The sequence below is a fragment of the Pungitius pungitius genome, chromosome 7 (assembly GCF_949316345.1).
Source record: "Pungitius pungitius chromosome 7, fPunPun2.1, whole genome shotgun sequence".
In the NCBI taxonomy this organism is placed as follows: Eukaryota; Metazoa; Chordata; class Actinopteri; order Perciformes; family Gasterosteidae; genus Pungitius; species Pungitius pungitius.
This window is the reverse complement of record NC_084906.1, coordinates 11,728,116-11,751,122: the sequence shown is the minus strand read 5'-3', so window position 1 is coordinate 11,751,122 and position 23,007 is coordinate 11,728,116. Positions and strand designations below refer to the sequence as shown.

Sequence of the window (23,007 nt, the reverse complement as noted above, 5' to 3'; positions counted from 1 at the left end):
TCAGGTTGAGTGGAAATACTTTTTTTTAGAAGTGCTTCGGAAAATAGCCATTTGATGGTAAAATTAGATAAATATATTCCTTACTTAAATGCATTAGAAACACTACTGAGAAACCACAGAAAAATGTTAGAATCCCAAAACAAATGAATAATAATGGATCTACTTTGTTATTGCTTGTTTAGGATCTTCTAACTTAACCATCCCAGTCTTTCTAAATAGGGCTCCGGAAATAGAAAATATTTAGCTGTCGCAGCAAAAGCTTGGCATGGCCACGAGGTCATAACAGATAGCCGTGTCTTGTTGTGCGCTGCTATTACGCCTGATCAGTCGCGGGCTGCTAGCCAAAATATAAAGCTGAATGATAGACTATTCACCTGAAAGAGCCTGCTAACATTTATAGGTTTATTCATCCTCAAGGAGGGTTAGGGTTAGGGTCATCATATTTATGGTATTTTAACACATGAAGAGAGATGTGACCACTGGCAGGATTCCTGAAGGGATCGCTGGAGATGAATCACAAACTGAGGCTAATTTGAAGAACACTATGTCAAATAGCAACAATATGTTCAATTAAAGGAGAATAATACTGATTGAAGTGAAAACAACCAAAGTCTAGTGACAGTGCTGAAAACATTGTATTTATGCATGAATATAAAGAATTGTGTATGAAAGCTAGTCTTCCCAAGCGAACTTTGGATATGTTCCATTTTCTTTGTATTCAGAGTATACGCTGCAAAACAAATCCTCTCTAAAATAAGCCAAGAAACACACACACACACACACACACAGCACGTTTTCTTATCCAAGCAATACCATTCCCCACCATAAATTACAGAGTAATATTCCGATTAAAACATTCAGTTATGAAAAGCTCCTGAGTGATGCCTCTGACTTTGTGCAAGGACGTGTGTGGGTTCTCCCTGTGGAGGAAAGAGAATGAAGGGTGGCCTCAGGTGGACCCCTGCTGTCAGCTAGTGGGCCGCCATCAAGCTTCAAACACGAGACTAGAGCTCCCACTAGTGGATAAGACAAACCCACTCGGCCTCCCAGCTCATCAAGCCCAAAATAAGTTATAAGGTACGTCAGAAACATTGTGATGTCACTCTGTCACCTACTGTGCCTTTAAGATGAATCAACACCTGATATTTGCTCTTTCCCTTGGCAAGTTTAAATCCTCCCTTGCATGTCTCGGATGGGATGTCCTCATCCGATTGACCACCACCGTCAGTCCACCTTCACATGTTCCCTCTCCATGAGCAGCCTGTTGTCCTTCTATGAAGACTGCTCCATATCTGGCCATGTATAAACTCTCGTCTCCTCCTGAAGTGTAAATGTCTTATGAAAGGACATAATGTTGGTTTCATGTAATCTAACATTTCACAACATCTTTTTTTCCCAGAATGTGAGGATGTTACTTATTCCTTTGTTGAAACTGACCTTAATAGACAATAAGCAACCATTCTTAGAAAGGAAAGGTGCTTCCTGCTGAGGAATCTGCACAGTTAAAGATTCACGAGAACGAGTTGTTAATCATTTAATCAAGCACCCCATGTGTTAATTGTTACATAGCCTAAATGAATTTAGCTTAGTAGCACAAGTATCCCAGAACCACCTGTGAGGTGTTGGTGTTTGTTGTTTGGGGAGAGAGACGAGCCACTGCGCACACAACGTCCTGCAGTGCTCTTTGGAAGACGTGTCATGCGCCACGTTAGGTTTCACTTTCTTTTCCTCGGAAGAGGGAGTCGCTTCTCCCTCTTTGTGTGTCTGCTGTCCGCCGTGGGTCTGCGTGGAGCGGCATCATGACGAAACAACTCAAAAGGTACGTTACTGTACGTTTTGTGCATGCAAAATAACCCATCTTATATAAAGCAGCTACACGCAGAGTCTCCTCGGGGAAGAGGGCAGACTCGCAGCGTTACTGGAGCATTACTGGAGTAATGAAGCATAGCAAATGTTATGCTTCATTACTAGTGTCAAAAGCCGCGCACAGACAACCAATGCCCCTTCAAAGAAACGTGTTGCTCTCTTTCAAAATATAAAACTCTTAAATATTCAATTGGATGTGATACAGAAAAAAAAAGCTTTGTGTGTTATTGGTCTTTTTTTCCTTGACAAGGCACTCAAGAGTAAACTTAATAAGTAAACATTAAATATGTTCTCTCAGTTGACTTAATGGATAAATAAATAATAAATAAATAAAGGCAGTTTGAAGTAAAGTCAGTGGTGGAGAGACATCACATGACTTCCTGAACCATCATTCCCCCTAAAGGCAGTTGAATGAGGAGTTTTGTATTACAGGCACCAGAGAGCAAATGCAAAATAGATTTAGTATTAGTATTATCTCAGTTTGATTCTTATAAAAGTGCGTAAACTGACCTTTGTGATTTCAAATTTAAATGGTGTGACATAGTGATCTAGTAGAAGAGGGCAAAAGAGGGCAAATCACCTGTTTTGTAAATAGGTCATTTTGTAGAATTTTCGACATGTGAATGCATTTCTCAACATGGTTGTATCACTTATTCTACAATGTTGTTGTTGCTGACATGCCAGAATCCTTAAAATGTAATTCTTCTCATGGTTCATTTAGTAGTTCATGTAGTAGTAATTACAATAAAAGATGTAGAAATAGTTTGCGTACGGATGCTTAGTAATTGCAAAGCATTGGTTTACACACAGAACATTTCTGCCTCACAGATATTGCCGTGTATTTCCATCCTTAGTGCTCAACTCAAAGTCCCTCATAAAGCTTTTGGGGATTTCTCCGTCCATCCCAACAGCAGCTATTATATAAGGTCACATTTTAGGTCCCATAAATAGTATTTTAGGTGTAAGGCATTTAACCAAGAACATATACCTTCATTTCTGTTTTTTTGCATGTTGTCTGCTCTGAATCTGATGCATATTGTTGTTTCCTCAACAGCGGCTTTACATTTGAAACAACCCCTGTTAGGGTTGTCCCTATTTCCTCTGCTTCAGCTACATTTGCTAGCCCACAAGTAGCAAGTACCCAAGATTCTTCCAGCACTGTTACAGATGTCAGTTCAACAGAGAAGAGGGAGAACAATTTTCTGTTTACATTCCCAGGTAAGCTGCTTAACAGTTCCACACCAAGAAATCCTTCCCCCATTGGATATATAAACCACTCTTATCGTTCATTGTTTGGATGCATTTTTAATGAAAAAGACAAGAGAAACAGCCTGTTGGATTTAACCTCGTCATCTTCTCCGAAGGAGCTCGAACAAAATTGGAATCTCCATGGCGAGACATGGAGTGGACAGAAGAGTGAGTAAAAAGAAAATGACTGTCAGGTCATGTTTGCTACTATTTAAGTAGAAAACTTGATATTTTATATTTATTATTTATATTTATTGAAATTATACTGAGCAGCAAGATTCTTTTATTTGAATCTAGGCAAAAGCTGAGCTTGAAGGCGACCATCAGCTCCTACATTCCAAGCAGTGAGGATGTGTCTCATGCTAAGGTTCTCCTCCTGGGTCCCATGGGTTCTGGAAAGTCCAGCTTCATCAGCTCAGTCCAGTCAGTGTTTAAAGGAAGAGTCACCAACCGGGCCATGGTGGGCTCCTCCTCCACCAGCTTTACCAAGAAGGTACACGTCGAGCAGTAACCTATAACTGAGAGAATTCACCAAAATAAATGAGATTTATTTAGAGGGAGTAGGGAACCAAATGAGCTGAAAATCAATTTCAACAATGTGGAGATACTGAAAAGAAGTTGGGCCTCATTTAGGCTTTCAGTGAGACATTGAATCCTTACTGGACTCAAGATCCTATCTTAGTAATTGGCCCTTAAAAAGGAAAAACACGTCATGAATGCACTTTCTTGCTAAAATCAAAGTTAAATTAACAAAAACTACACTTTAAATATGTTAATATATGTGTACCGACTGACTAGACAAACACATAAAAAACAGCATTGAGGCAACGCTGAGCCTGAATGTAGCAGTGTAAACCTCCAATCAGCACGTCTGTTGCCATGGTTTTGCCATCTATCCTTTTAAATTTTGTGTGTGTGTGTGTGTCAGCTGCAGTCCTTCAACATCCATGCTGAGGATGGAAAGGCTCCTACTGGGCTGGTGCTGTGCGATATGGTGGGCCTGGGAGGTGGAGATATGACCGGACTGACCCTCCATGACATCCTGTCCGTCATTAAAGGTCATGTACCTGAAGGGCACAAGGTAAGCAGGGTGGGCGTTGCTAAAGACAGAACTACAGGTGTATTGGTTGGTTGTTTGGTTCAGACTGAACCTGTATACTGACTTTCTTTCTGGCTATGAGGTTAATATTTGTGGGTTTGGGTGAAATGCCTCGACCCTCATTGGATGGTTTGCCATGAAATGTGGTACATTCATTCATGTTCCCCTGGGGACATATTGACTTTTTTGATCCAGGTTCTTTTTTCTCGCACCGGCATTAGGTCAGAATTAAAATGTTGCTAATTGCTGAACACGCAACATGCGCTATGTTGCTCTTCTTTTCTCTCTCAGTTCAGCCCAGATCAGCCAGTGAGGTCGGAGACTTTGGGCTACGTGAAGAGGCCAAGCCTCAAAGACAAGATCCATTGTGTGGCCTTTGTGGTGGACGCCTCTAAAGTCCTGACCTACCCTAAAGGCCTCAGTAACACCTTCCAGAAGTTCCGGGAGCACATCAGTGAACTGGGTAAGAAAAGGAAAAGCAAACAGTTAAACATTAAGACATTTTCCCCAACAGATGTTGTCCCCTGTCAAACCAAATGGACTTTTGAAAACAAGGTGGTCAGTGTTTACCTTAATTCTGTTGTCATAGTTTAAAATGTGTCCATGAATCAAATATTTGCTCCATATTGCACAAAGATTCCACTGACCTGTTTAGTTGGTGGGATTTGGCGGGGGTCAGAACAGCACAGAGGCGTGACGACTTTGACTTTAAAACCTTTAAAATCAACTGAAGATCAACTCTGTTCAGATCTTAACTGTTGGTAATGTGTTCCTCTGGAATCTAACACTTAAAAGCTGTTTTATTGCAATGAAACCTTAATAGCAGCCATGTATTCTGTCTGTTAGGAGTTCACCAGGTGGCTCTGCTGACCCACATTGACAAAATTTGTGTTGAAACGGAAAAAGACGTCACAGAGGTTTACAAGAGCAACGCCATTCGGGACATGGTAGGCTGGAATAAATGCATAAATGATGACTGAATGGTAATTTTGTTATTATTTTTTTGTCAATGCTTACATTTTTGTGTATTTGCAGATGGGTAAAGCCGGAGCTCTGTTGGGTATGTCCACCTCCTACATCGTCCCAGTGAGGAACTACTCATCAGAGCTGGACCTGGATGTGCACACTGATGTGCTCCTTCTTAGTGCCGTCGACCACATCCTTCAATATGCTAACCTGTATTTCCAGGACAATTCAGCCCAACACACAGGGCCAAAAATGGAATAAAAAATGTACTTCTTTCAAAAATATTGAAAACGGTCATCCTTCGCATTCATATAATCTTTTGTACTTAAAGTTACAAAGCGGCTCAGGGATAAAGGTGTTTGTGTACAGGAATCAATCATTTTTAGATGTGAAAGCTACAGTACAATCAGGTAAAATCTTATTGGCCATGGCTTAAAACTACCATTTCAACCTTTCCTCTTGTTATGTTTTTTACTAAATTATAGTGAAAACATTGTCTGAATAAATCTGAACATTGTGATATCTTATTTGTAAGCATCAACTTTTCTCTTTGTCTCAAGGGCAATAAACCTCATTAACCATCCAGTCATACAGAGGGGTTTCTGAGTGCAACTTTTCTCACACTTTATTTTGCTTTATGCATAAATTAAATCTAGAGAATGTTTATACAAGTGGTCTGGACCTGTCACATCATGACAGTCTTAAAAAGCGAGGTTGCCTTAAAAAAATGTAATTTATTCAATATAATTTTGCAAATTTCATGTTTTTTCAAACATGTGGGTAGAGCCAAAGAGAACCAACGTCTTCTGAGCATGTCTCCTTAAGTTTGGAAAGTTCTCCTCCTTGAGAGAAGAGTAAAAATCCAGCAGTGATCCTGACTTGAAATGCTCTGCCAGTACTGCATTCAGACAGCAGGTCAATGAGTTCCAGCTGAACATCACTGAGTGCATTATTCCACACTACAGGTGAAGGGAGAGGAAATCATGTGCATTTCATCCTCGATCATTTTGACATCTTCTAATTGAAAACTCACTATGCAGTGCTCCTAGCATGGATGAGTACCTGCAGAGGTGATCAGCTGATGGTATGACTTCTTTCGGGGTTTGCATGTGAGTGAGATTGTTGCTCTCCAGTTGGCTTGAAAGAAACTGCAACATTCTCATTGAAAACCTTCAGCAGGCTGTGCATTTCATGAACAAAGAGGACCCTTTGCCTTGCAGTTTGGTGTTCAGTTCATTCATCAGTGCAGTCACATCAACAGAAAATGCAAGAACTGCCATCCAGTCCTCATCTGAGAGCTCTGGGATGTCCTTGCCTTTTTTTTTGCAGAACTCTTGAATCTCTGCTTTCAGCCCCCATTCTCTTTTTGACATTTTTCCCAGGATAAACCACCTGACAGCTGTGTGGTAGCCCATGTCACCATGTTCAGTCTCATGCTCCTACAAAAATGAAACAAACTGTCTACTCAATGCTTGTGCAATGATGAAGTTAACTATTTTAATGACAACATCAGTCATTTTTACATGGTTTGTTATGTAATGCAAAAATACCAATTTCTATGAGGGGCCGTTTAGGACTTAACTACTGAGACACTCTCACACACACTACTGAGACACTCTCACACACTCTACTGAGACACTCTCACACACTCTACTGAGACACTCAACACTCACACACACTACTGAGACACACTCACACACACTACTGAGACACTCTCACACACACTACTGAGACACTCTCACACACTCTACTGAGACACTCAACACTCACACACACTACTGAGACACACTCACACACACTACTGAGACACTCTCACACACACTATTGAGACACTCTCACACACACTATTGAGACACTCTCACACACACTATTGAGACACTCTCATACACACTATTGAGACACTCTCACACACACTATTGAGACACTCTCACACACACTACTGAGACACTCTCACACACACTATTGAGACACTCTCATACACACTATTGAGACACTCTCACACACACTACTGAGACACTCTCATACACACTATTGAGACACTCAGACAGCATCTCACTATACAACATGAGAGCATCTCACTATACAATGTGAGAGCATCTCAGTATACAGTGTGAGAGAATCTCAGTATACAATGTGAGAGCATCTCAGTATACAGTGTGAGAGAATCTCAGTATACAGTGTGAGAGAATCTCAGTTACACCGGAAGGCTGAAGCAAAGAGCGCTGGCCGGGAACAGGCTGCTGTCTGCGGCGTGAGATGAGGCTGACCGCCCGGTGCTGGGGGCATCAGATGGTCCCGTTAACTACGCCTCACGTCTCCGACATCCTCCATGGAATTTTTTACGATGGCTGAATGTTAACAAACCGACCGCAGAAATGTTGCTTAAACACCTAATTTCTCGCCTGAAAACGTCCTAAAATGACATTCCGTCCCTTGAATATGGTAGTATTTATAAACTTGGACGGGCGACCGCAGACTTCAAGGCATATGAAGGAAGGGCGTATGATTGGCGCATTGCGCTGTTCAAAATCAGCGCTCTTTGCTTCCGCCTTCCGGTGTAACTGAGATGAGATGAGAGGATGAAGTGCATTCCCTAGAGTCTAGGGAATGCACTTCATCCTATACAACACATTACTGCCACCTGCAGGCATATGTCAGGACGTCAGGTTCAGCAAGTCGTTTGCGCCAGAGACCCGCACCCCCCCCCCCCCCCTCCCCGTTCTCGCGCAGCAGAACAGAGAAAAAAAGCTCCGCCCAGCAGAGCTTGGCTAAGAGCAGCGCTGAGGTAGAGGACCATCGGAGAGACCCGTAATACTGTTCTGAAACATGCGGAGGAAGGGAAGCCAATGCGATCTAAATCCTCCCAGGTATGGGAATATTTCACACTGAAATGGGGGTGGTAGCGGATTTCTTTGCAGCGCCAGTCGTTCTAATCGCCGCGCTCGACTTCAAGGTGTAACCTTTATTATTGTTCGGTCTGAAACGGCGCGCCCAGTGACGGGTGGTGCAGCAATATTGTTGTTCGGGTGGAAATCGGGAGAAAGGTCGGTCCGGGAGATTTTCGGGAGGGGCTTTGAAACATCGGGAGGGTTGACATGTCTGGTCATGTCTGGTCATCGCAGCCCTGAACCATCAGGAGCACAAACTCACAGCAGAGTGGGATAAACTGCAGAGGCTCGAGACCCTTCTAGAGCCATGCAGGGAAATCAGTCTGTGACTTATCAAATAACATTGCTTTGATTATTTTCTGAAATGAATTTCTGAAAAATCAAATATCAATAACATGTATTTATGTAAAAAATAATAATGATGATAATAATGATAATTATGTATCTGTGTCCTGTTATTTATCTTTATTATGCATTTCAGAAAGAAAAAATGGTTAGGATTCAGGTGTGATTAATCATGATTAATCCACTGAAAATTCTGATTAATTTGATTAAAATTTTTAATCATTTGACAGCCCTAGTAAAAATACTATGAAACATAAATATAGTTAGAAGTGACTTACGATTGATACGTTTTAGAAGAAAAAGGCGATAGTGTGGTCAGGGTCTAAAATCCCCCCTGGTTAGATTTAAAAGATACCTAAATCTATGTTTAAAAATCAATTATGAAAGTTAAAATGAGATCAAATGCCGTAAAGTATTATGTACAATTTGTGATGTCCTGTTAAACATCTAAATTGCAACAAGATAAATCACACCAATTAAGATTCTTAAAAAAAAACTCTCTTATGTTGAAGGTAACAACTCAGAACTTCCGGTCTTTCTCATGCTGCGTGTGTCTGCTCCACTATTGACAGCTGCTTGGTAAAGCACATACGGGCTGAGTCCAGTGAGCCTTTTGTCTTCGTAGAAGGTAATGGTTTTTAATCTCTTACCTTGTCTTTGGTTCATTGTAAAACTAAAATATATTTTACCTTGTAAATACTGTAGATGACGATTGTCCATCTCTCAAGTTTTCTTGTTTAATCTTTAATTTGGGCGCTGTTTAACAAATGATTCAACTGAACATACTACCAAAAGAATAACCCTTCTCTAAAAAAACATTTTCATATCAACGACATGGGTTTTGTTAAGATGTTAAGGGTGAGAAGTCCTTTTGAATTAAAATTGTATTGACAATATGCCAAGTATTTCAGCAAGCTACATGCCCCAACACATCCTTAAACTATACTTATGAACCCAGAAGTGTACAAAAATGGTTTGCTATATTTCCACCACTCTAAGCTCAATAGGGTGTTCTTCTAAATCAATATAGAGTCAGTTATTTTACAGGATTTTGTATGTGTAGGTAAATTGAACTTTTTAAGCGTCTTGAATCATGCCAAATGAATCCAGTTTACCCCGGGGTTCATTTCCAATTAGATACATGCTTCAGACCTGCAGCTGTGCCACTGTTTCTGTTCTGTGTCTCTTTTTCTGATCATCAGCAGAAATAACGTCCAACATGAACTCCAAACTAACCAGCAGCCAGCAGAAAACTATCTGCTCACAGCTGGGAAGATTCAAACTGCGCCTGCTGTACAAGGCCAGCATCCATGGTTTCAACGGCACTGGCTTCCACCAGCAATGTGACAACCACAGTCCCACAGTGTCTGTGGGCTTTAATGCGTCCGGTTATGTGTTTGGAGGCTACACCAAACAACCCTTCAGTCAGACTGGGCAGTACTCGCCTGATGACCAGGCCTTTCTTTTCACCTTTAATGGAGAAAAGCTCCTCAAATATCCAGTCTCTAATCAAGTTTATGCATTAAAAATGAGTGGTAACTGTGGTCCATATTTTGGAGAAGATTTGGTTCTTGCCTACGGAGGCAGAGCACAAGTCCATTCCGCTCCAGGGAATTATTACAACTTCAATGCTGCAGAGATGCATGGAAACGACATCCAGCTGACTGAGTGTGAAGTCTATGAGGTGGAGAGTAAGTGAACTACAAACAACAATATATTGATGCTTACCATGTTTTAAGGAAACATTGAGTCTTACAGGAAAAGTGTGATTATATCACATATATCTCATATTTTTGTTGCATTTAAAATAACTCCATTCAAAACTTCTTATTTAGTCTAAATTCTGCCAGGATACACACCATCAATGTGGTTACCAGAAACCAAGCTTCCTTATAAAAGAACACCTGGACACATCTGCATATTTGTTGCTACAATACAGAAGGTTCGATCAGGCTAGTTTTTTAAGGTAGTTTTTCTTTTCACCAGTGACTCACAAATAATAACTAGCAGTGAAAAGTGATTCGATTCCAGTTCAGCGTGAATATTTATGTTTTGGGGAAAGGGAAAAAAAAATGGGAGTGGTTGTTATTTGATCACATTAATTCATGTTTCATAACTTCAAAAGACAGCTAATACATTTATTGTATCAGTGTTTAAATTAAAATCGAATGTCCGGATGATTGAAATCATATATATATATATTAAGCTGTTTTTTGCTTTTCAACAGCAATCTCAGAATTTGAGAAGCCGTGGAGGACGGTCATCTGGGAAAACGAGTAAGCTTGACGTGACAGCACTAACAAAATATATTACAATTACTATACTATTGTTTTTACATTGTCACAGGATACTGCACCATGTCATAAAGTGTTGAAGATGTTTAGAGCTGATCTTGTTTGGTCAGGAAGCGAGTCGAGATGATGGAGAGCATCAGGCTCTACTGCCCCCCGTCCAAGTCTGTGACGCGGGTTCGGGTCCTGCTTATCGGACCTGTTGGAGCTGGAAAGTCCAGCTTCTTCAATTCTATCAACTCCGTATTCAAAGGCCACGTCAGCAACCAGGCCATCGCCGGCTGCTCCACCAACAGCCTCACCAAGCAGGTCAGGCTGCTTTCATTCACTGCATCAACATGTACATGGTTGATTTCATTAAATGGATGCCTGCTAATTATCCCGGTTCAGTCACATACAGGCATAAGAGACATTCATAATATTTTTAACAATGCCAGTGGCGCATGGGGTTTACATTTGTTTTTAATGAAGTATCTCAACATCTTTTGGATGGAGAGTGTGTGAATTCTAAAAGGACATTCGTGTTCAGTTGCCACCAATGAGTAAGAGTTTATTAATAACAATTAGTGCTGTTAGTTAAATGCAAACCCATTTTAACAATGTCATTTTTTTAGGGGGGGGGGTGAATGACTGTTGTCAACAGGCTTGTTGTCACGAGGGGACCCTGGACGGAGACTCGGACTCAGGATCAGAGCTTCCAACCTTTCTTTATTCAAGGACAGATATTAGTTATATTTAGGGACAAATCTAAATGGGAATTCCGAAGACAGGCAGTAGGTCGGCAACACGGGAGGCAAAAGATGGTTCTGGTCCAGGGGAATAGGCAGGTTCGTGGTCAGATGCAGGCGGAAGGTCGAGTCACGGGTTCTAATGGGGTTTCAGGCAGATAAGCAAAGCGGTTCAGCAGAGAAATGTACATTCAATACCTCACAACCTGCCCGCTGCGTCGGGCTGTTTTTATAGGTATCTCTCCCTCGCAGGTGTTCAGCGTTCCGGTGATTGGCTCCGGGGTTCGCGTCCTCTCTCGCAGGTGTCTAGTATTCCGGTGATTGACTCCGGAGGACGCGTTCTTTGGCTCCCCCTCGTGGCCTCCTGCCGTCACGCTGGGGTTGAGACCTCACAGAGCCCCCTCCTCCACGGCCGGCTCCTGACGGTCGAGCCACTGTAGACGGCGGGCGGCCCCGCGGGCGAGGTGCAGGGCGATCCGGGCGCATCCGATGAAACTCCTCTATTAGCTCTTGGGAGAGGACATCCCGGGCCGGGACCCATGATCGTTTTTCAGGGCCGTATCCTTCCCAGTCCACCAGGTAATGGAGACCGTCCCGCAGACGTTTGGAATCCAGCACGGCCGTGATAGCGTATGCCGGACCCCCATCTATCTCCAGTGGGGCAGGTGGCGTTGGTGTCGGTAGAGATGGATGGAGAGGGCTAACATGGACAGGCTTCAGAAGAGACACGTGAAAAGCTGACGAGATTCGGTAATGTTTAGGTAGAAGCAGTCGGTAGGTTACCGGGTTGATGCGATGGGTGATCTTAAATGGTCCGATGTATCGTGGCCACAGCTTCCGGCAAGGCAGACGCAGCTTCAAGTTTCTCGTGGATAGCCACACCCTCTGACCCGTTTGGTAGTTGGGAGCGGGCCGGCGTCGTCGGTCTGCGAACTTCTTTTGCGTGCTGGCGGCTTGACGGAGGTGACGATGGGCGGTCTCCCAGACTTCGCCACTGCGCTGGAACCAGTCCTCTACGGCCAGTACGGGACCGGGCCTAGTATCCCAGGGAAACAATGGGGGCTGGTATCCCAGCACACACTGAAAAGGGGTTAGTCGTACTGATGAGTGGAACGTAGAGTTCTGTGCGTATTCTGCCCAGGCCACGTACCGGGACCAATCATGTGGATGTTGTGCGCAATAACCACGAAGGTACTTCCCCAGTTCCTGGTTGAGTCTTTCGGTTTGGCCGTTGGTCTCTGGATGGTATCCGGACGTCAGCTTCACCCTTATTCCCAGCCGGTTGCAGAACGCCCTCCAGACCTGAGACGTGAACTGAGGACCTCTGTCTGAGAGGATTTCTTCTGGAAGGCCGAACGGGCGAAACACCTGGAGGAACAGACATTCTGCCATCTCGATGGCTGAGGGAAGGTTACACAGGGGTATAAAGCGACACATTTTAGAGAATCTGTCGATTAATACTAAAATAGTAGTAAACCCCTCTGACGCCGGTAGGTCGGTGAGGAAGTCCACTGCCACATGGGACCACGGTCTCTGGGGAGTGGGCAGCGGTACTAACTCCCCGGCGGGGAGTTGACGGGGTGTTTTAGTTTGTGCGCAGACTGGACAGGATAGCACGTAGTCCCGCACGTCGGAGGCCAACGAATTCCACCAGTATTTCTGGGACAAGAGCTGAGTGGTTCGGGTAATGCCTGGATGTCCTGATCCCAACGAGGTGTGACTCCACTGGACGAGTTGAGGTCGCACTGATGCAGGGACATAGACTCGGTTGGCAGGGGTGTCAGGTGGTGCTGGGTCCGTGCGGAGCGCGTCCTGGATGACGGACTCGATCTCCCAGCGAATGGGACCGACGAAATATGAGTCCGGTAGGATGGGTTCGGGGTCGGCCATAGACGCGTACAGTCGTGAGAGTGCGTCCGCCTTTGCGTTCTTCTCTCCGGGCTGGTACGACACGGTAAACTGGAAGCGCGTGAAAAACAAGGCCCACCGGGCCTGCCGCGGGTTTAGCCGTCTTGCCCCTTTCAGGTACTCCAGGTTGCGGTGATCAGTCAGGACAATGAAGGGATGCCGAGCTCCCTCTAGCCAATGTCTCCATTCTTCAAGGGCGAGTTTGATGGCTAGTAGTTCCCGGTTGCCCACGTCGTAGTTTCTTTCCGCCGGGGACAGTTTCTTTGAAAAGAACGCACATGGGTGCACCTTGGGGGGACTCCCCGTGCGTTGGGATAGAACACCCCCGACCCCTTCTTCGGAAGCGTCCACCTCGACAATAAACTGGCGGTCGGGGTCCGGTTGGGTCAGCACGGGAGCCGAGGTGAACGCCAGCTTAAGGGCGTCGAACGCCTTCTGGGCTGCGTCAGACCATGTGAGTTTGCCTTTCTTCTGGCTCGTAAGGGCGGTAAGTGGAGCAGCCATTGCTCCGAAGTTCCGGATGAATCTCCGGTAGTAATTGGAGAACCCCAGGAACCGCTGGAGGTCCTTTACGGTGTTGGGTGTAGGCCAGTTGTGCACCGCGTCTACCTTGTCTTGGTCCATGGCGACCCCTCCTGGCGACAGCACGTATCCAAGGAAAGTGAGCGTCGAGACGTGGAACAGGCTTTTTTCCGCATTCACGTAGAGTTGGTTGGCCTGCAGACGCTGTAGCACTAGACGCACCTGCTGGACGTGCTCCTCCATACTGTGGGAGTAAATGAGCAGGTCGTCAATGTACACAATGAGAAACCGATTTATCATGTCATGGAAGAGTTCGTTCATAAAAGCTTGGAATACTGCGGGGGCGTTTGTGAGCCCGTAGGGCATCACCAGGTACTCGTAATGCCCCCTTGCCGTCAGGAACGCCGTTTTCCATTCATCGCCCTCCCGGATGCGCACCAAGTTGTAAGCGCTCCGGAGGTCAAGCTTTGTGTATATGCTTGCCCCTCCTACCTGTTCCAAGGCCGCAGGGATGAGGGGCAGAGGGAACCGGTTCTTCACTGTGATCGCATTCAGTGCCCGGTAATCGATGCAAGGACGTAGCCCTCCATCCTTCTTTCCCACGAAGAAGAAGCTGGAAGCGGCCGGGGACGTGGAGGGGCGGATGATGCCCTGCTGCAGGGATTCCTCGACGTACCGGTTCATGGCCTCCTCCTCTGGTAGGGACAGCGCGTATATCCGACCCCTCGGCAGCGGTCCCTCTGGCAGCAGCTCGATAGCACAATCGCATGGTCGATGGGGAGCCAGCTCTGCGGCCTTTTGTTTGCTGAATACCTCCTGGAGTGTCTCGTAGCAGGAGGGTACCGCCTGGGTCTTTGTAGCCGTGGCTGCCTCCACCGAGGTGGCTCGGCAGGTGACGTTCAGGCATCTGGACATACATTCAGGAGACCAGGTCAGTAACTCACCTTGTCTCCACGAAATCACAGGGTCATGGAGCACAAGCCACGGGTGTCCTAGGATCAGTGGTTCCCGGGGAGAGGACACTATGAAGAAACTTATGTCCTCCTCGTGCAGTGCTCCGACCCGCAGAGTGATGTTAGCCGTCTGGTGAATAATCCTTCCGGTGCCCAGGGGCTGCCCATCCAAGGCGTTGATTCGGAGTGGAGGACACACCGGGATGAGGGGCACAGATAAACGGTGAGCCAAGTATTGGTCCATAAAATTCCCTGCCGCCCCCGAGTCCACCAACCCACGTACCTCCTGCTTCATTTTCCCCACAGATAAAACAGTAGGTAGGGTTAGTTGTTGACGTGACATGTTTAACACTGGAGACATTCCTACCTTGGCAGAGGTGTAGGTCCAGCCTTCCTTCTGACGGGGAGGTCGGAGTCGGCAGTTCCGAAGGAGATGTCCCGCCTCGCCACAATACAAGCACAACTGCTCCCTGATCCTCCTCATCCTCTCCGCTGGAGACAGGGGCAGGCGACCTAACTGCATCGGCTCCGGTCCCTCGTCGGCCAGAGGAGGTGTTACCGGAAAGGTGGGCTCTGATGGAAAGTTGGCTCGCGGGGATAGTCGGGACTCGAGGAGGTGTCCCACGCTAATGGACACCCTGATGTAATCGCCCAGCTCGGTCACATCCCCTCGGCACGCCAGTTCTGCCTGGAGTTCAGGACGGAGACCGCGACGGTAGATGGTCAGGAGTGCAGTCTCGCTCCACCCACTGCCAGCGGCGAGGGTCCGGAACCTCAGGGCGTAGTCTGACACCGTTTGCGAGCCCTGCCGGATTTCGCACAGCAAATCCCCCGTGGTCTTCCCGGTAATGGGGTGGTCAAACACCTCCTTAAACTGTGCTTGAAAGTGTCGCTCAGACAGAAGTTCTGGGGCTCCCGCTGACCAGAGGGCCGTTGCCCAATCGAGGGCTCTTCCTGTTAGCAGGGAGATGACGAAGTCGACTCTGTCCTTCTCCGTCTGGTAGTTTGCAGAGTGGTGGGCGATATACATCCCGCACTGCATGAGGAATCCCAGGCATTTGCCAGGAGAGCCATCATACTTTCCCGGCATAGCCATCGGGGCGGGTCCGGTGGAGGCCAAAGAAATGGCGGGTTGAACCGCCGGTGTGGCGGACTGGCGTAGGAGCTGGCATAGCTCCTCAACCCGTTCCTCCTGCTGGGCGAGCCGACGTTGGAGCTCTGATGGTTCCATTTGAATACTGGTGAGGTATTCTGTCACGAGGGGACCCTGGACGGAGACTCGGACTCAGGATCAGAGCTTCCAACCTTTCTTTATTCAAGGACAGATATTAGTTATATTTAGGGACAAATCTAAATGGGAATTCCGAAGACAGGCAGTAGGTCGGCAACACGGGAGGCAAAAGATGGTTCTGGTCCAGGGGAATAGGCAGGTTCGTGGTCAGATGCAGGCGGAAGGTCGAGTCACGGGTTCTAATGGGGTTTCAGGCAGATAAGCAAAGCGGTTCAGCAGAGAAATGTACATTCAATACCTCACAACCTGCCCGCTGCGTCGGGCTGTTTTTATAGGTATCTCTCCCTCGCAGGTGTTCAGCGTTCCGGTGATTGGCTCCGGGGTTCGCGTCCTCTCTCGCAGGTGTCTAGTATTCCGGTGATTGACTCCGGAGGACGCGTTCTTTGGCTCCCCCTCGTGGCCTCCTGCCGTCACGCTGGGGTTGAGACCTCACACTTGTCTGGTTGAGTAGCTGAAAGCAAAGAAGTAGTAGGCTTACCGGTTATTGGTAACCTAACTTGAACGGTTCATTGTTTCTGAAATAAGAGGCCTGACTGCTTTGTTCACAGCCAACTTGAAAAAAAGAAAATATTAAGCCATGGTTTAACTGCAGCATGGGCTGAGTTCTTGTTTACCGGAAATGTGCACTTTATACATTTATTTTGCAATGTTTGGCAATTTTGTCTTTCAGTGAAATAAAACATTTGCGTAAAGCAAGTCATTCCACTTTTCCACGTTGATAAGAGCATTAAAATAAAAAATAAAGGGACATTAAGAATAGATAAAAATTGCGATTGTTATTCATTTAACTCAGACATAAATGCGATTAATTCGTGATTCAATCTTTCAATTGTTTGACCGCACTAATGACAATAAGTCATACATTTCAGCATAACTAATGGCCTCCCCATCAGATGAGGATGTACATGGAACACGCTGTCCCGAAATGATGACCGTTAGCTTTGTACTCGTAAGCACGTCAGCACGCGAGATTCCAGCATTAGGCTGAAAGCATCTTAGAGCCTCCCAAAAGCCATCAGCATAGCCACTAGACTTAATGTGGCCTGAGATCTGCACTAAAGAAAGAAAAAGGAAAAATGTGTATACTTTTTTGTTTTCACCAACATAAAGTACAAGTACGGTCGTTAGTGCTTTTGACAAAGTAAAGAGTGCTTTTTCAGTCCTGTTTATGAGTCTTTGTACCAAATCCTTTTCACCATCCATAATCTCTTGTAATAAACTCCATTACGTAATTTCCCTCACAGTTTCGCACATATTCAATAAAAGATGGAAAAGGGGGAAACCCCCTGCCAATCATCTTGTGTGATACCATGGGATTGGAGGAAAGCACAGGTGCGGGCCTTGATATCGATGACATAACCAGCATCCTGGAAGGTCATCTGCCAGACTCCTATCAGGTTGGGCTTCATAGTATTAGTAGGATCATTAACAGCATGAGGTTTTGTTCTGCATCTCAAACGGCCCTTTTCTCTCACTTCTTTGACTCAGTTCAACCCGACGGCTCCTCTGCTTTCCAATGCCAGCGGCTACCAAACGTCTCCAGGCCTGAGTGACAAGATCCACTGCGTGGCCTACGTCGTTGATGCCTGCAAGGTCTCCATCATGCCTGCAAAACTGGAGCAGAAGCTGGAAGCTATCCGCAATTCAATTCAATTCAATTCATTTTATTTTGTATAGCCCAAAATCGCAAATTACAAATTTGCCTCAGAGGGCTTTACAGTCTGTACACATGCAACATCCTCTGTCCCGAAACCCTCACATCGGCACAGGAAAAACTCCCCAAAATATGAAAAAACCCTTCAATGGGGAAAAAAGGGAAGAAACCTTAGGGAGAACGTCAGAGGAGGGATCGCTCTCCCGGGATGGACAGACTGCAATGGATGTCATGTGTACAGAATCAACAATGTAAAAGATGTACAATACATTCAATTTCTCTAACTGAAATGATACAAGTAATTGCAAGTAGCAGAAGAGGTGTACGGCAGGACCACTGCAGGGACAACCTCCATCAGATCGAACCACCATCCACAGAGGCTTCTGTGGGGAGGGAGAGCAGAAAGGTCAACTTGATGGGTCAGTGAAAGTGACATTTTATTTTCACTTTAAGTGGCATCACTCCATCCCCAGACCTCAGGGAGTTAAATGGTATCCGAGGAGTCATAAACTATACACAATAGAATTCTTTATAATTATATTTTGTACCTATATTGTGTGATATTCACTAACCATTGAAATATGTCAAAACCACTAACAAAGTACTGCAGGTCATATCAATATCCACAAAATAATAGAAAGCTTAAATTAAACTTTTGAATCTCTCCAGGTATTCCTCAGCTGGTCCTGCTGACGAAGGTGGATGAAGCCTGCTCTTTGGTTTCCAAGGACATCAGGAACATTTATAAGAGCAGCTACATTCAGGAAATTGTGAGATCCACTTTAAATTAAGAAAATGTGAATCAAATTGTGTGTGGATTAATTTTGGTTTCCTGCGTCTAAACCATGCGAGAACATGAAATCATAATCTAAATCTAAATGAACCTTTTGTTAAATTATTCAGTTCACATGTGTAAAGTAGCGGCTCAAATGTACAGTAATAACATTTTGGATGGGTTGGTATTGATGGTAATACGAACCAATGTCTCTTCTGTGATAGTATAAATACAAACACAACTTGGCAGTTTTCTTAAATTAATGCAATTATTGTTATATATATATATATATATATATATATATATATATATATATATATATATATATATTTAAACTACTCTCATTGGCATATTTTGTGTTGCTATTGTGATTCAGATGCAGGAGGTTGGTGTTCGGGTCGGTGTGCCAATGTCTTGTGTTGTTCCGGTGAAGAACTACAGCAAAGAATTTGAGTTGGATCAAAACTGTGACATCCTTCTTCTCACCGCCATCATCCAGATGTTTCGTTCCACTGATGGTTACTTTGATGATATCACTGACAGACTCAGCAATGTTAAAACCAAATAATGAATAAAAGAAGCACAGCAGATGTTTATATCTTGTCCAACTGTTTTGAAAAGTTACTGGATTGTCAGGTCCAGTCTGATTAATACCATTCATAACCAATGAATACGTCTGATAACAATAAACTATTGTTATGGAAAAAAACAAGTGGTTCCTAACTTTCCAACAGTGCTAATGCTAAACTATCAACTCCTTCTTTTTGTGTCCCCATCAAGCTGTAGTAATTCATTTTTATTCTTTTTAGAATATTTTATAATAATAGTATAATATTAATAGGTTGTCATATAGAACTTGCTATTTTGTTGTTTAATAGAAGCTCAAAGTGCGTGAATGAACAGAAAAACAGAAATTTATTGATGTCAGAGTGTTATTGTACAGCTGTTGGAGTCGGACCAGCTGAGTACAGTCCCTCTCTGCGTTACAAGACCGCCACACAGCACACATCTTCTTATCAGAGTCACACATGCCTTTGTAATTGATGAAAACAATTGAATTAAAGTGAAATGGCAGCCGTTCTCTCTGTGACAATAAGTTTAAAAAAACTGCTCAGGCCAGCTTTTAAAATGGAGAAATAAAAAATAAAGCTTTTGTGTTAGTGCGCATTAAAAGACAAGGAGCTTTCTCCGGCTTGGCAACATCTTACATTAAAATGTTTGTACGGCGACTGTCACGACCAACAAGAGTTATGAACAAAAGGGAAGCAGGAATGTCCTGGAGATGCCAAACACACACGTAATATTCAATGGTTCCTTCCAGGTGCTCAGGGCCCCGTCGAGGGAGTGGAGGTCATACTGGGAGCCCCCTGGTGGAGAAGATCATGAGCACATCTGTCGATATGATCACGACCAGTGGGGACGGAGAGAGGGGGGCTTTGGGGGGGGGCTCTTATGGCACTCGCCGACATTTCAAAGTGTCAGACGGCTTTCCTCTCATCAGCCAGCGGCTACGCTCGTCAACGGGAAGGAAAGGCAGCAACGGGAAGAAGAAACCATTTCAACTTCAAGCAGTGGAATAACAGTGCTGAACACACTTGTACATACACACATCAACAACACACTCACACAAAGTACACACAGGGCAGAGTCCAAAGCCTGATTTGAGTGACAACCAGAAGGGAAAGTAAAGTGGGACATTTGGCACTGTGTAATGGTAAAATATGTTATAACATAATCTTATGCTAAAAGAGTGATTATTGTCTGTAATGAAGCAATGTGAGAAGAAAAGGGAGACCCAAAAGTTGTCTTTTGCAGCTGTGTGAAGGAGGACAGTCAAACTGGCCTTCACCCGAATGCTCGAACAAAGGAACCCTGTTACTCCCATCTTTGCCTTGATTCGTTACCTGCTTGATTTATAACTTTTCATTTGTGTTATCTCACAGGTGGTTTAGAGTTTCAGGCTTCAGTAGCTCTCGTGTCTGCATACCACCAGAAATGACCTTCATGTGTGTGTATAAGAACTCAGCATTTTCACTGCTCGGAGACGCCATCTCCACAGAGCACCGTGATACGTGCCTGTGTAGTTGACCTCCTGCTTGCAAGCAATAAATGGACTTTCTGCAACTTTGATCATTCATCAAGACTCCGTTTTATTAGACAAATCATTCTCTTCTACCGAGCTTATTGAAATATTCCACAACAATTGTCCCTGCAGCACTGCCTGCTAGTACAGCATGTGAAGACAAAAACACAGACTTCCTGAATTTAGGCAGCAAACTGACCCCTGTGCCCTCTTTCACTGGATGTGGTCCTCAGTTACTGAAGATTTTAGCAACCAGCAATGTAACAATCACCTGTCATTTTTAAATGTAACTATAGTCTTATTGGTTTAGCATGCGCAATTCAATTGACTTCTTAAAAGATTAGCAGGCTGTAATGACTCAATACAGAATGTGCTCAAGTGTTCTTCGTGTCCGTCCTGAGGCTCGTCTTTTATTCAATCGTGTCGCCCCAGTTGTTGCGCTTGCTCACTTCTCAAAGGTTACCTGACCGAGAGTCACGACACAGCCACTTTGATGTTTGTGTGAACAGTTTGTGGTGTGTCTGACTGTTAATGGGGTGAACTGTGTTTTGACTAAAAACACCTTCAAAGCTGAACATTTACAACTACGGTTCATTTGTAGTAATTCCAAATGAATTATTAGTTCAAAATTCAACCGCGAAAAATTCAACCACAACATCCGGGACCTCAAGGAAGAGCAATCGATTCTAGATTCAATATCAGGAGCGTGCATCAAGCAAAGGAGCGAGCACCCAATAAACCTTCAGCTTGTCGGCAGCATGGTGACCGATGGTGATCTGATTGTAGCCATGTCCAATAATAACGGGGCTTTAACTCGTCTTTATGCCATCAGTGTGGTTTGGGTCTGTAAGATTCTGTAAGACCGCTGACATTTGTACATTAACAGACTGTATTGGACATGAACTAAGCGGAAGTTAAAAGAGCGTACAGCCAGTCAGAGCACTTATGAGCCGCTGCAGCGCAGTGGGGTGGGGGGCAGCGTCTTTAATAAAGTGAAGTACGTCTTAATGCGATGCTTTAGAAATGAACACAAAAGGATTCTGTATTTGCTCATAAAGTCTGAAACAAGTCATTTGGCCAATGTTTTGAAAGGCAGCGGACAGAGCACCAGCGGACCGACTACTACCACCCCACCTGCAAGCCTGCAAAATGGTTTTATATTTTATCTTGACCCGTTGCCGGGATCTTTTCCAGTCTTGTTTGTTCTGTGCACATTATTTAAGAAAGATATTTAGAATTAGACAGCTTATGTTGTATGTAGTATCTTGGATACTTCCGGTTGGGTTGGCCGTCATGTGTTGATGATGTCACGGAGGTGCGCGGTTGTGTGGAATTATAAAAAATGGACGCATACAGCACCAACGAATAATTTATTACTGCATGTTTTACTTGGACAATTAAATGTCAGTGGACACACACAAATACTACATTGTAAAACAAATTCTCACATTGTGAATAAGGGTTTACAATTAGGCCTAGTCTTTAAGGTACATTTCCAGAGGAACAGTAATTCCCTCTGCTCACTTTTAAGGCTAAATAATAATACATTTTATTTATATGGTGCTTTTACGGTGGCCCTGAAGTGCAAAGCAACATTACAAAGAATGAAACACTTTTAAAAAGCCCGAGACAAATTAACATTTTGGAAAACAAATTAACATTTTAGAAAAAACATTTACATTGTTGAAAACACATTTACATTTTATAAAACAAATTAACATTTTATAAAACAAATTAATATTTTATAAAACAAATTAACATTTTAGAAAACACATTTACATTTTATGAAACAAATTTACATCTTCATTAATTTGTTCTTTTTTTTCTTAACACTACAATATGATGCTTTCATCCGTGGACGTAATGTATTAACGCTTACGCTGTTTGCGTAGGCGCTCTTCTTCGCCCTCCATTGTCTAGCACGCACGATCAGACAATGTGAAACAGCGCCCTCTGCGGTCACAGTTTCTGATGGGTCACAGATTTCGGTGTAACACCTGTTCCCGCCATCCTTCTTCCTCGTCGCTCTTCGTCTGTCCCACGTCCCGCCCCCTCTGCTCGCCTGCGCACCAACTTCCTGGTGAATGATTGGCCAAACTATGGCCAAATTCAGGGGTGCTATTGGGTGTGGAACTTGAGATTGACATCCAAAAGCAAGAGTGCTTACCGCCAGCACCCCCCACCCCCTTTGCCGTTGCTTCAGTGAGCAGAGCAGGGACAGTGTATAGAGATCGCAGAGTAAACTTGTTCACATCTCAAGCCGTATGTGGCAGAATACTTGTATTGAAACCATAGATGTAAATTATATTGAACTGTCCGTGTTATTTGTCTAGGTTACATATGTCGAATTGCGACGTGCGTAACGCCAGCTCCCCCCCCTCTCGCTACCC

The 23,007-nt window shown here is 44.4% G+C and overlaps 3 protein-coding genes across 4 annotated transcripts in view; all 3 read left to right on the top strand.

The window, feature by feature from the left end:
- The first annotated feature begins 1,668 nt into the window (after positions 1-1,668).
- On the top strand, positions 1,669-5,764 carry ifi44g (interferon induced protein 44g). Its single transcript, XM_037470323.2, has 8 exons — positions 1,669-1,819; positions 2,921-3,084; positions 3,231-3,282; positions 3,412-3,607; positions 4,043-4,195; positions 4,505-4,676; positions 5,060-5,160; positions 5,249-5,764. Exons 1-8 carry the CDS (start codon positions 1,800-1,802, stop codon positions 5,438-5,440), a joined length of 1,050 nt encoding a protein of 349 aa, XP_037326220.2. The 5' UTR covers positions 1,669-1,799; the 3' UTR covers positions 5,441-5,764.
- A 3,156-nt stretch (positions 5,765-8,920) lies between these two features.
- Positions 8,921-20,664, top strand: LOC119216445 (interferon-induced protein 44-like). Of its 2 annotated transcripts, none has more exons than XM_037469303.2 (9): positions 8,921-9,040; positions 9,615-10,103; positions 10,640-10,688; positions 10,817-11,012; positions 17,350-17,502; positions 17,594-17,747; positions 18,161-18,178; positions 18,429-18,529; positions 18,911-20,664. In XM_037469303.2, exons 2-9 carry the CDS (start codon positions 9,632-9,634, stop codon positions 19,100-19,102), a joined length of 1,335 nt encoding a protein of 444 aa, XP_037325200.2. In that variant the 5' UTR covers positions 8,921-9,040; positions 9,615-9,631; the 3' UTR covers positions 19,103-20,664. The 2 variants fall into 2 exon arrangements, with proteins under 2 accessions (XP_037325200.2, XP_062419703.1); XM_062563719.1 differs by having other exon boundaries at positions 8,969-9,040; positions 9,618-10,103.
- Positions 8,993-23,007, top strand: part of LOC134102862 (interferon-induced protein 44-like) — a 30,142-nt gene continuing 16,127 nt past the window's right edge. Inside the window, exon 1 of the mRNA XM_062563718.1 lies at positions 8,993-9,040. The gene's annotated coding sequence lies outside the window, so the exon portion shown is untranslated. The remainder of the gene's footprint in view (positions 9,041-23,007) is intronic.

Excerpts from the sequence above, each read along its gene's own strand:
- LOC119216445 (XM_037469303.2), top strand. The coding sequence starts at position 9,632 with ATGAACTCCAAACTAACCAGCAGCCAGCAGAAAACTATCTGCTCACAG. Across the intron at positions 10,104-10,639 it reads TGAAGTCTATGAGGTGGAGA|CAATCTCAGAATTTGAGAAG; the intron begins GTAAGTGAACTA and ends GCTTTTCAACAG. Across the intron at positions 10,689-10,816 it reads ACGGTCATCTGGGAAAACGA|GAAGCGAGTCGAGATGATGG; the intron begins GTAAGCTTGACG and ends TTGTTTGGTCAG.
- ifi44g (XM_037470323.2), top strand. The coding sequence starts at position 1,800 with ATGACGAAACAACTCAAAAG. Across the intron at positions 3,283-3,411 it reads GACATGGAGTGGACAGAAGA|GCAAAAGCTGAGCTTGAAGG; the intron begins GTGAGTAAAAAG and ends ATTTGAATCTAG. Across the intron at positions 4,677-5,059 it reads GGAGCACATCAGTGAACTGG|GAGTTCACCAGGTGGCTCTG; the intron begins GTAAGAAAAGGA and ends TCTGTCTGTTAG.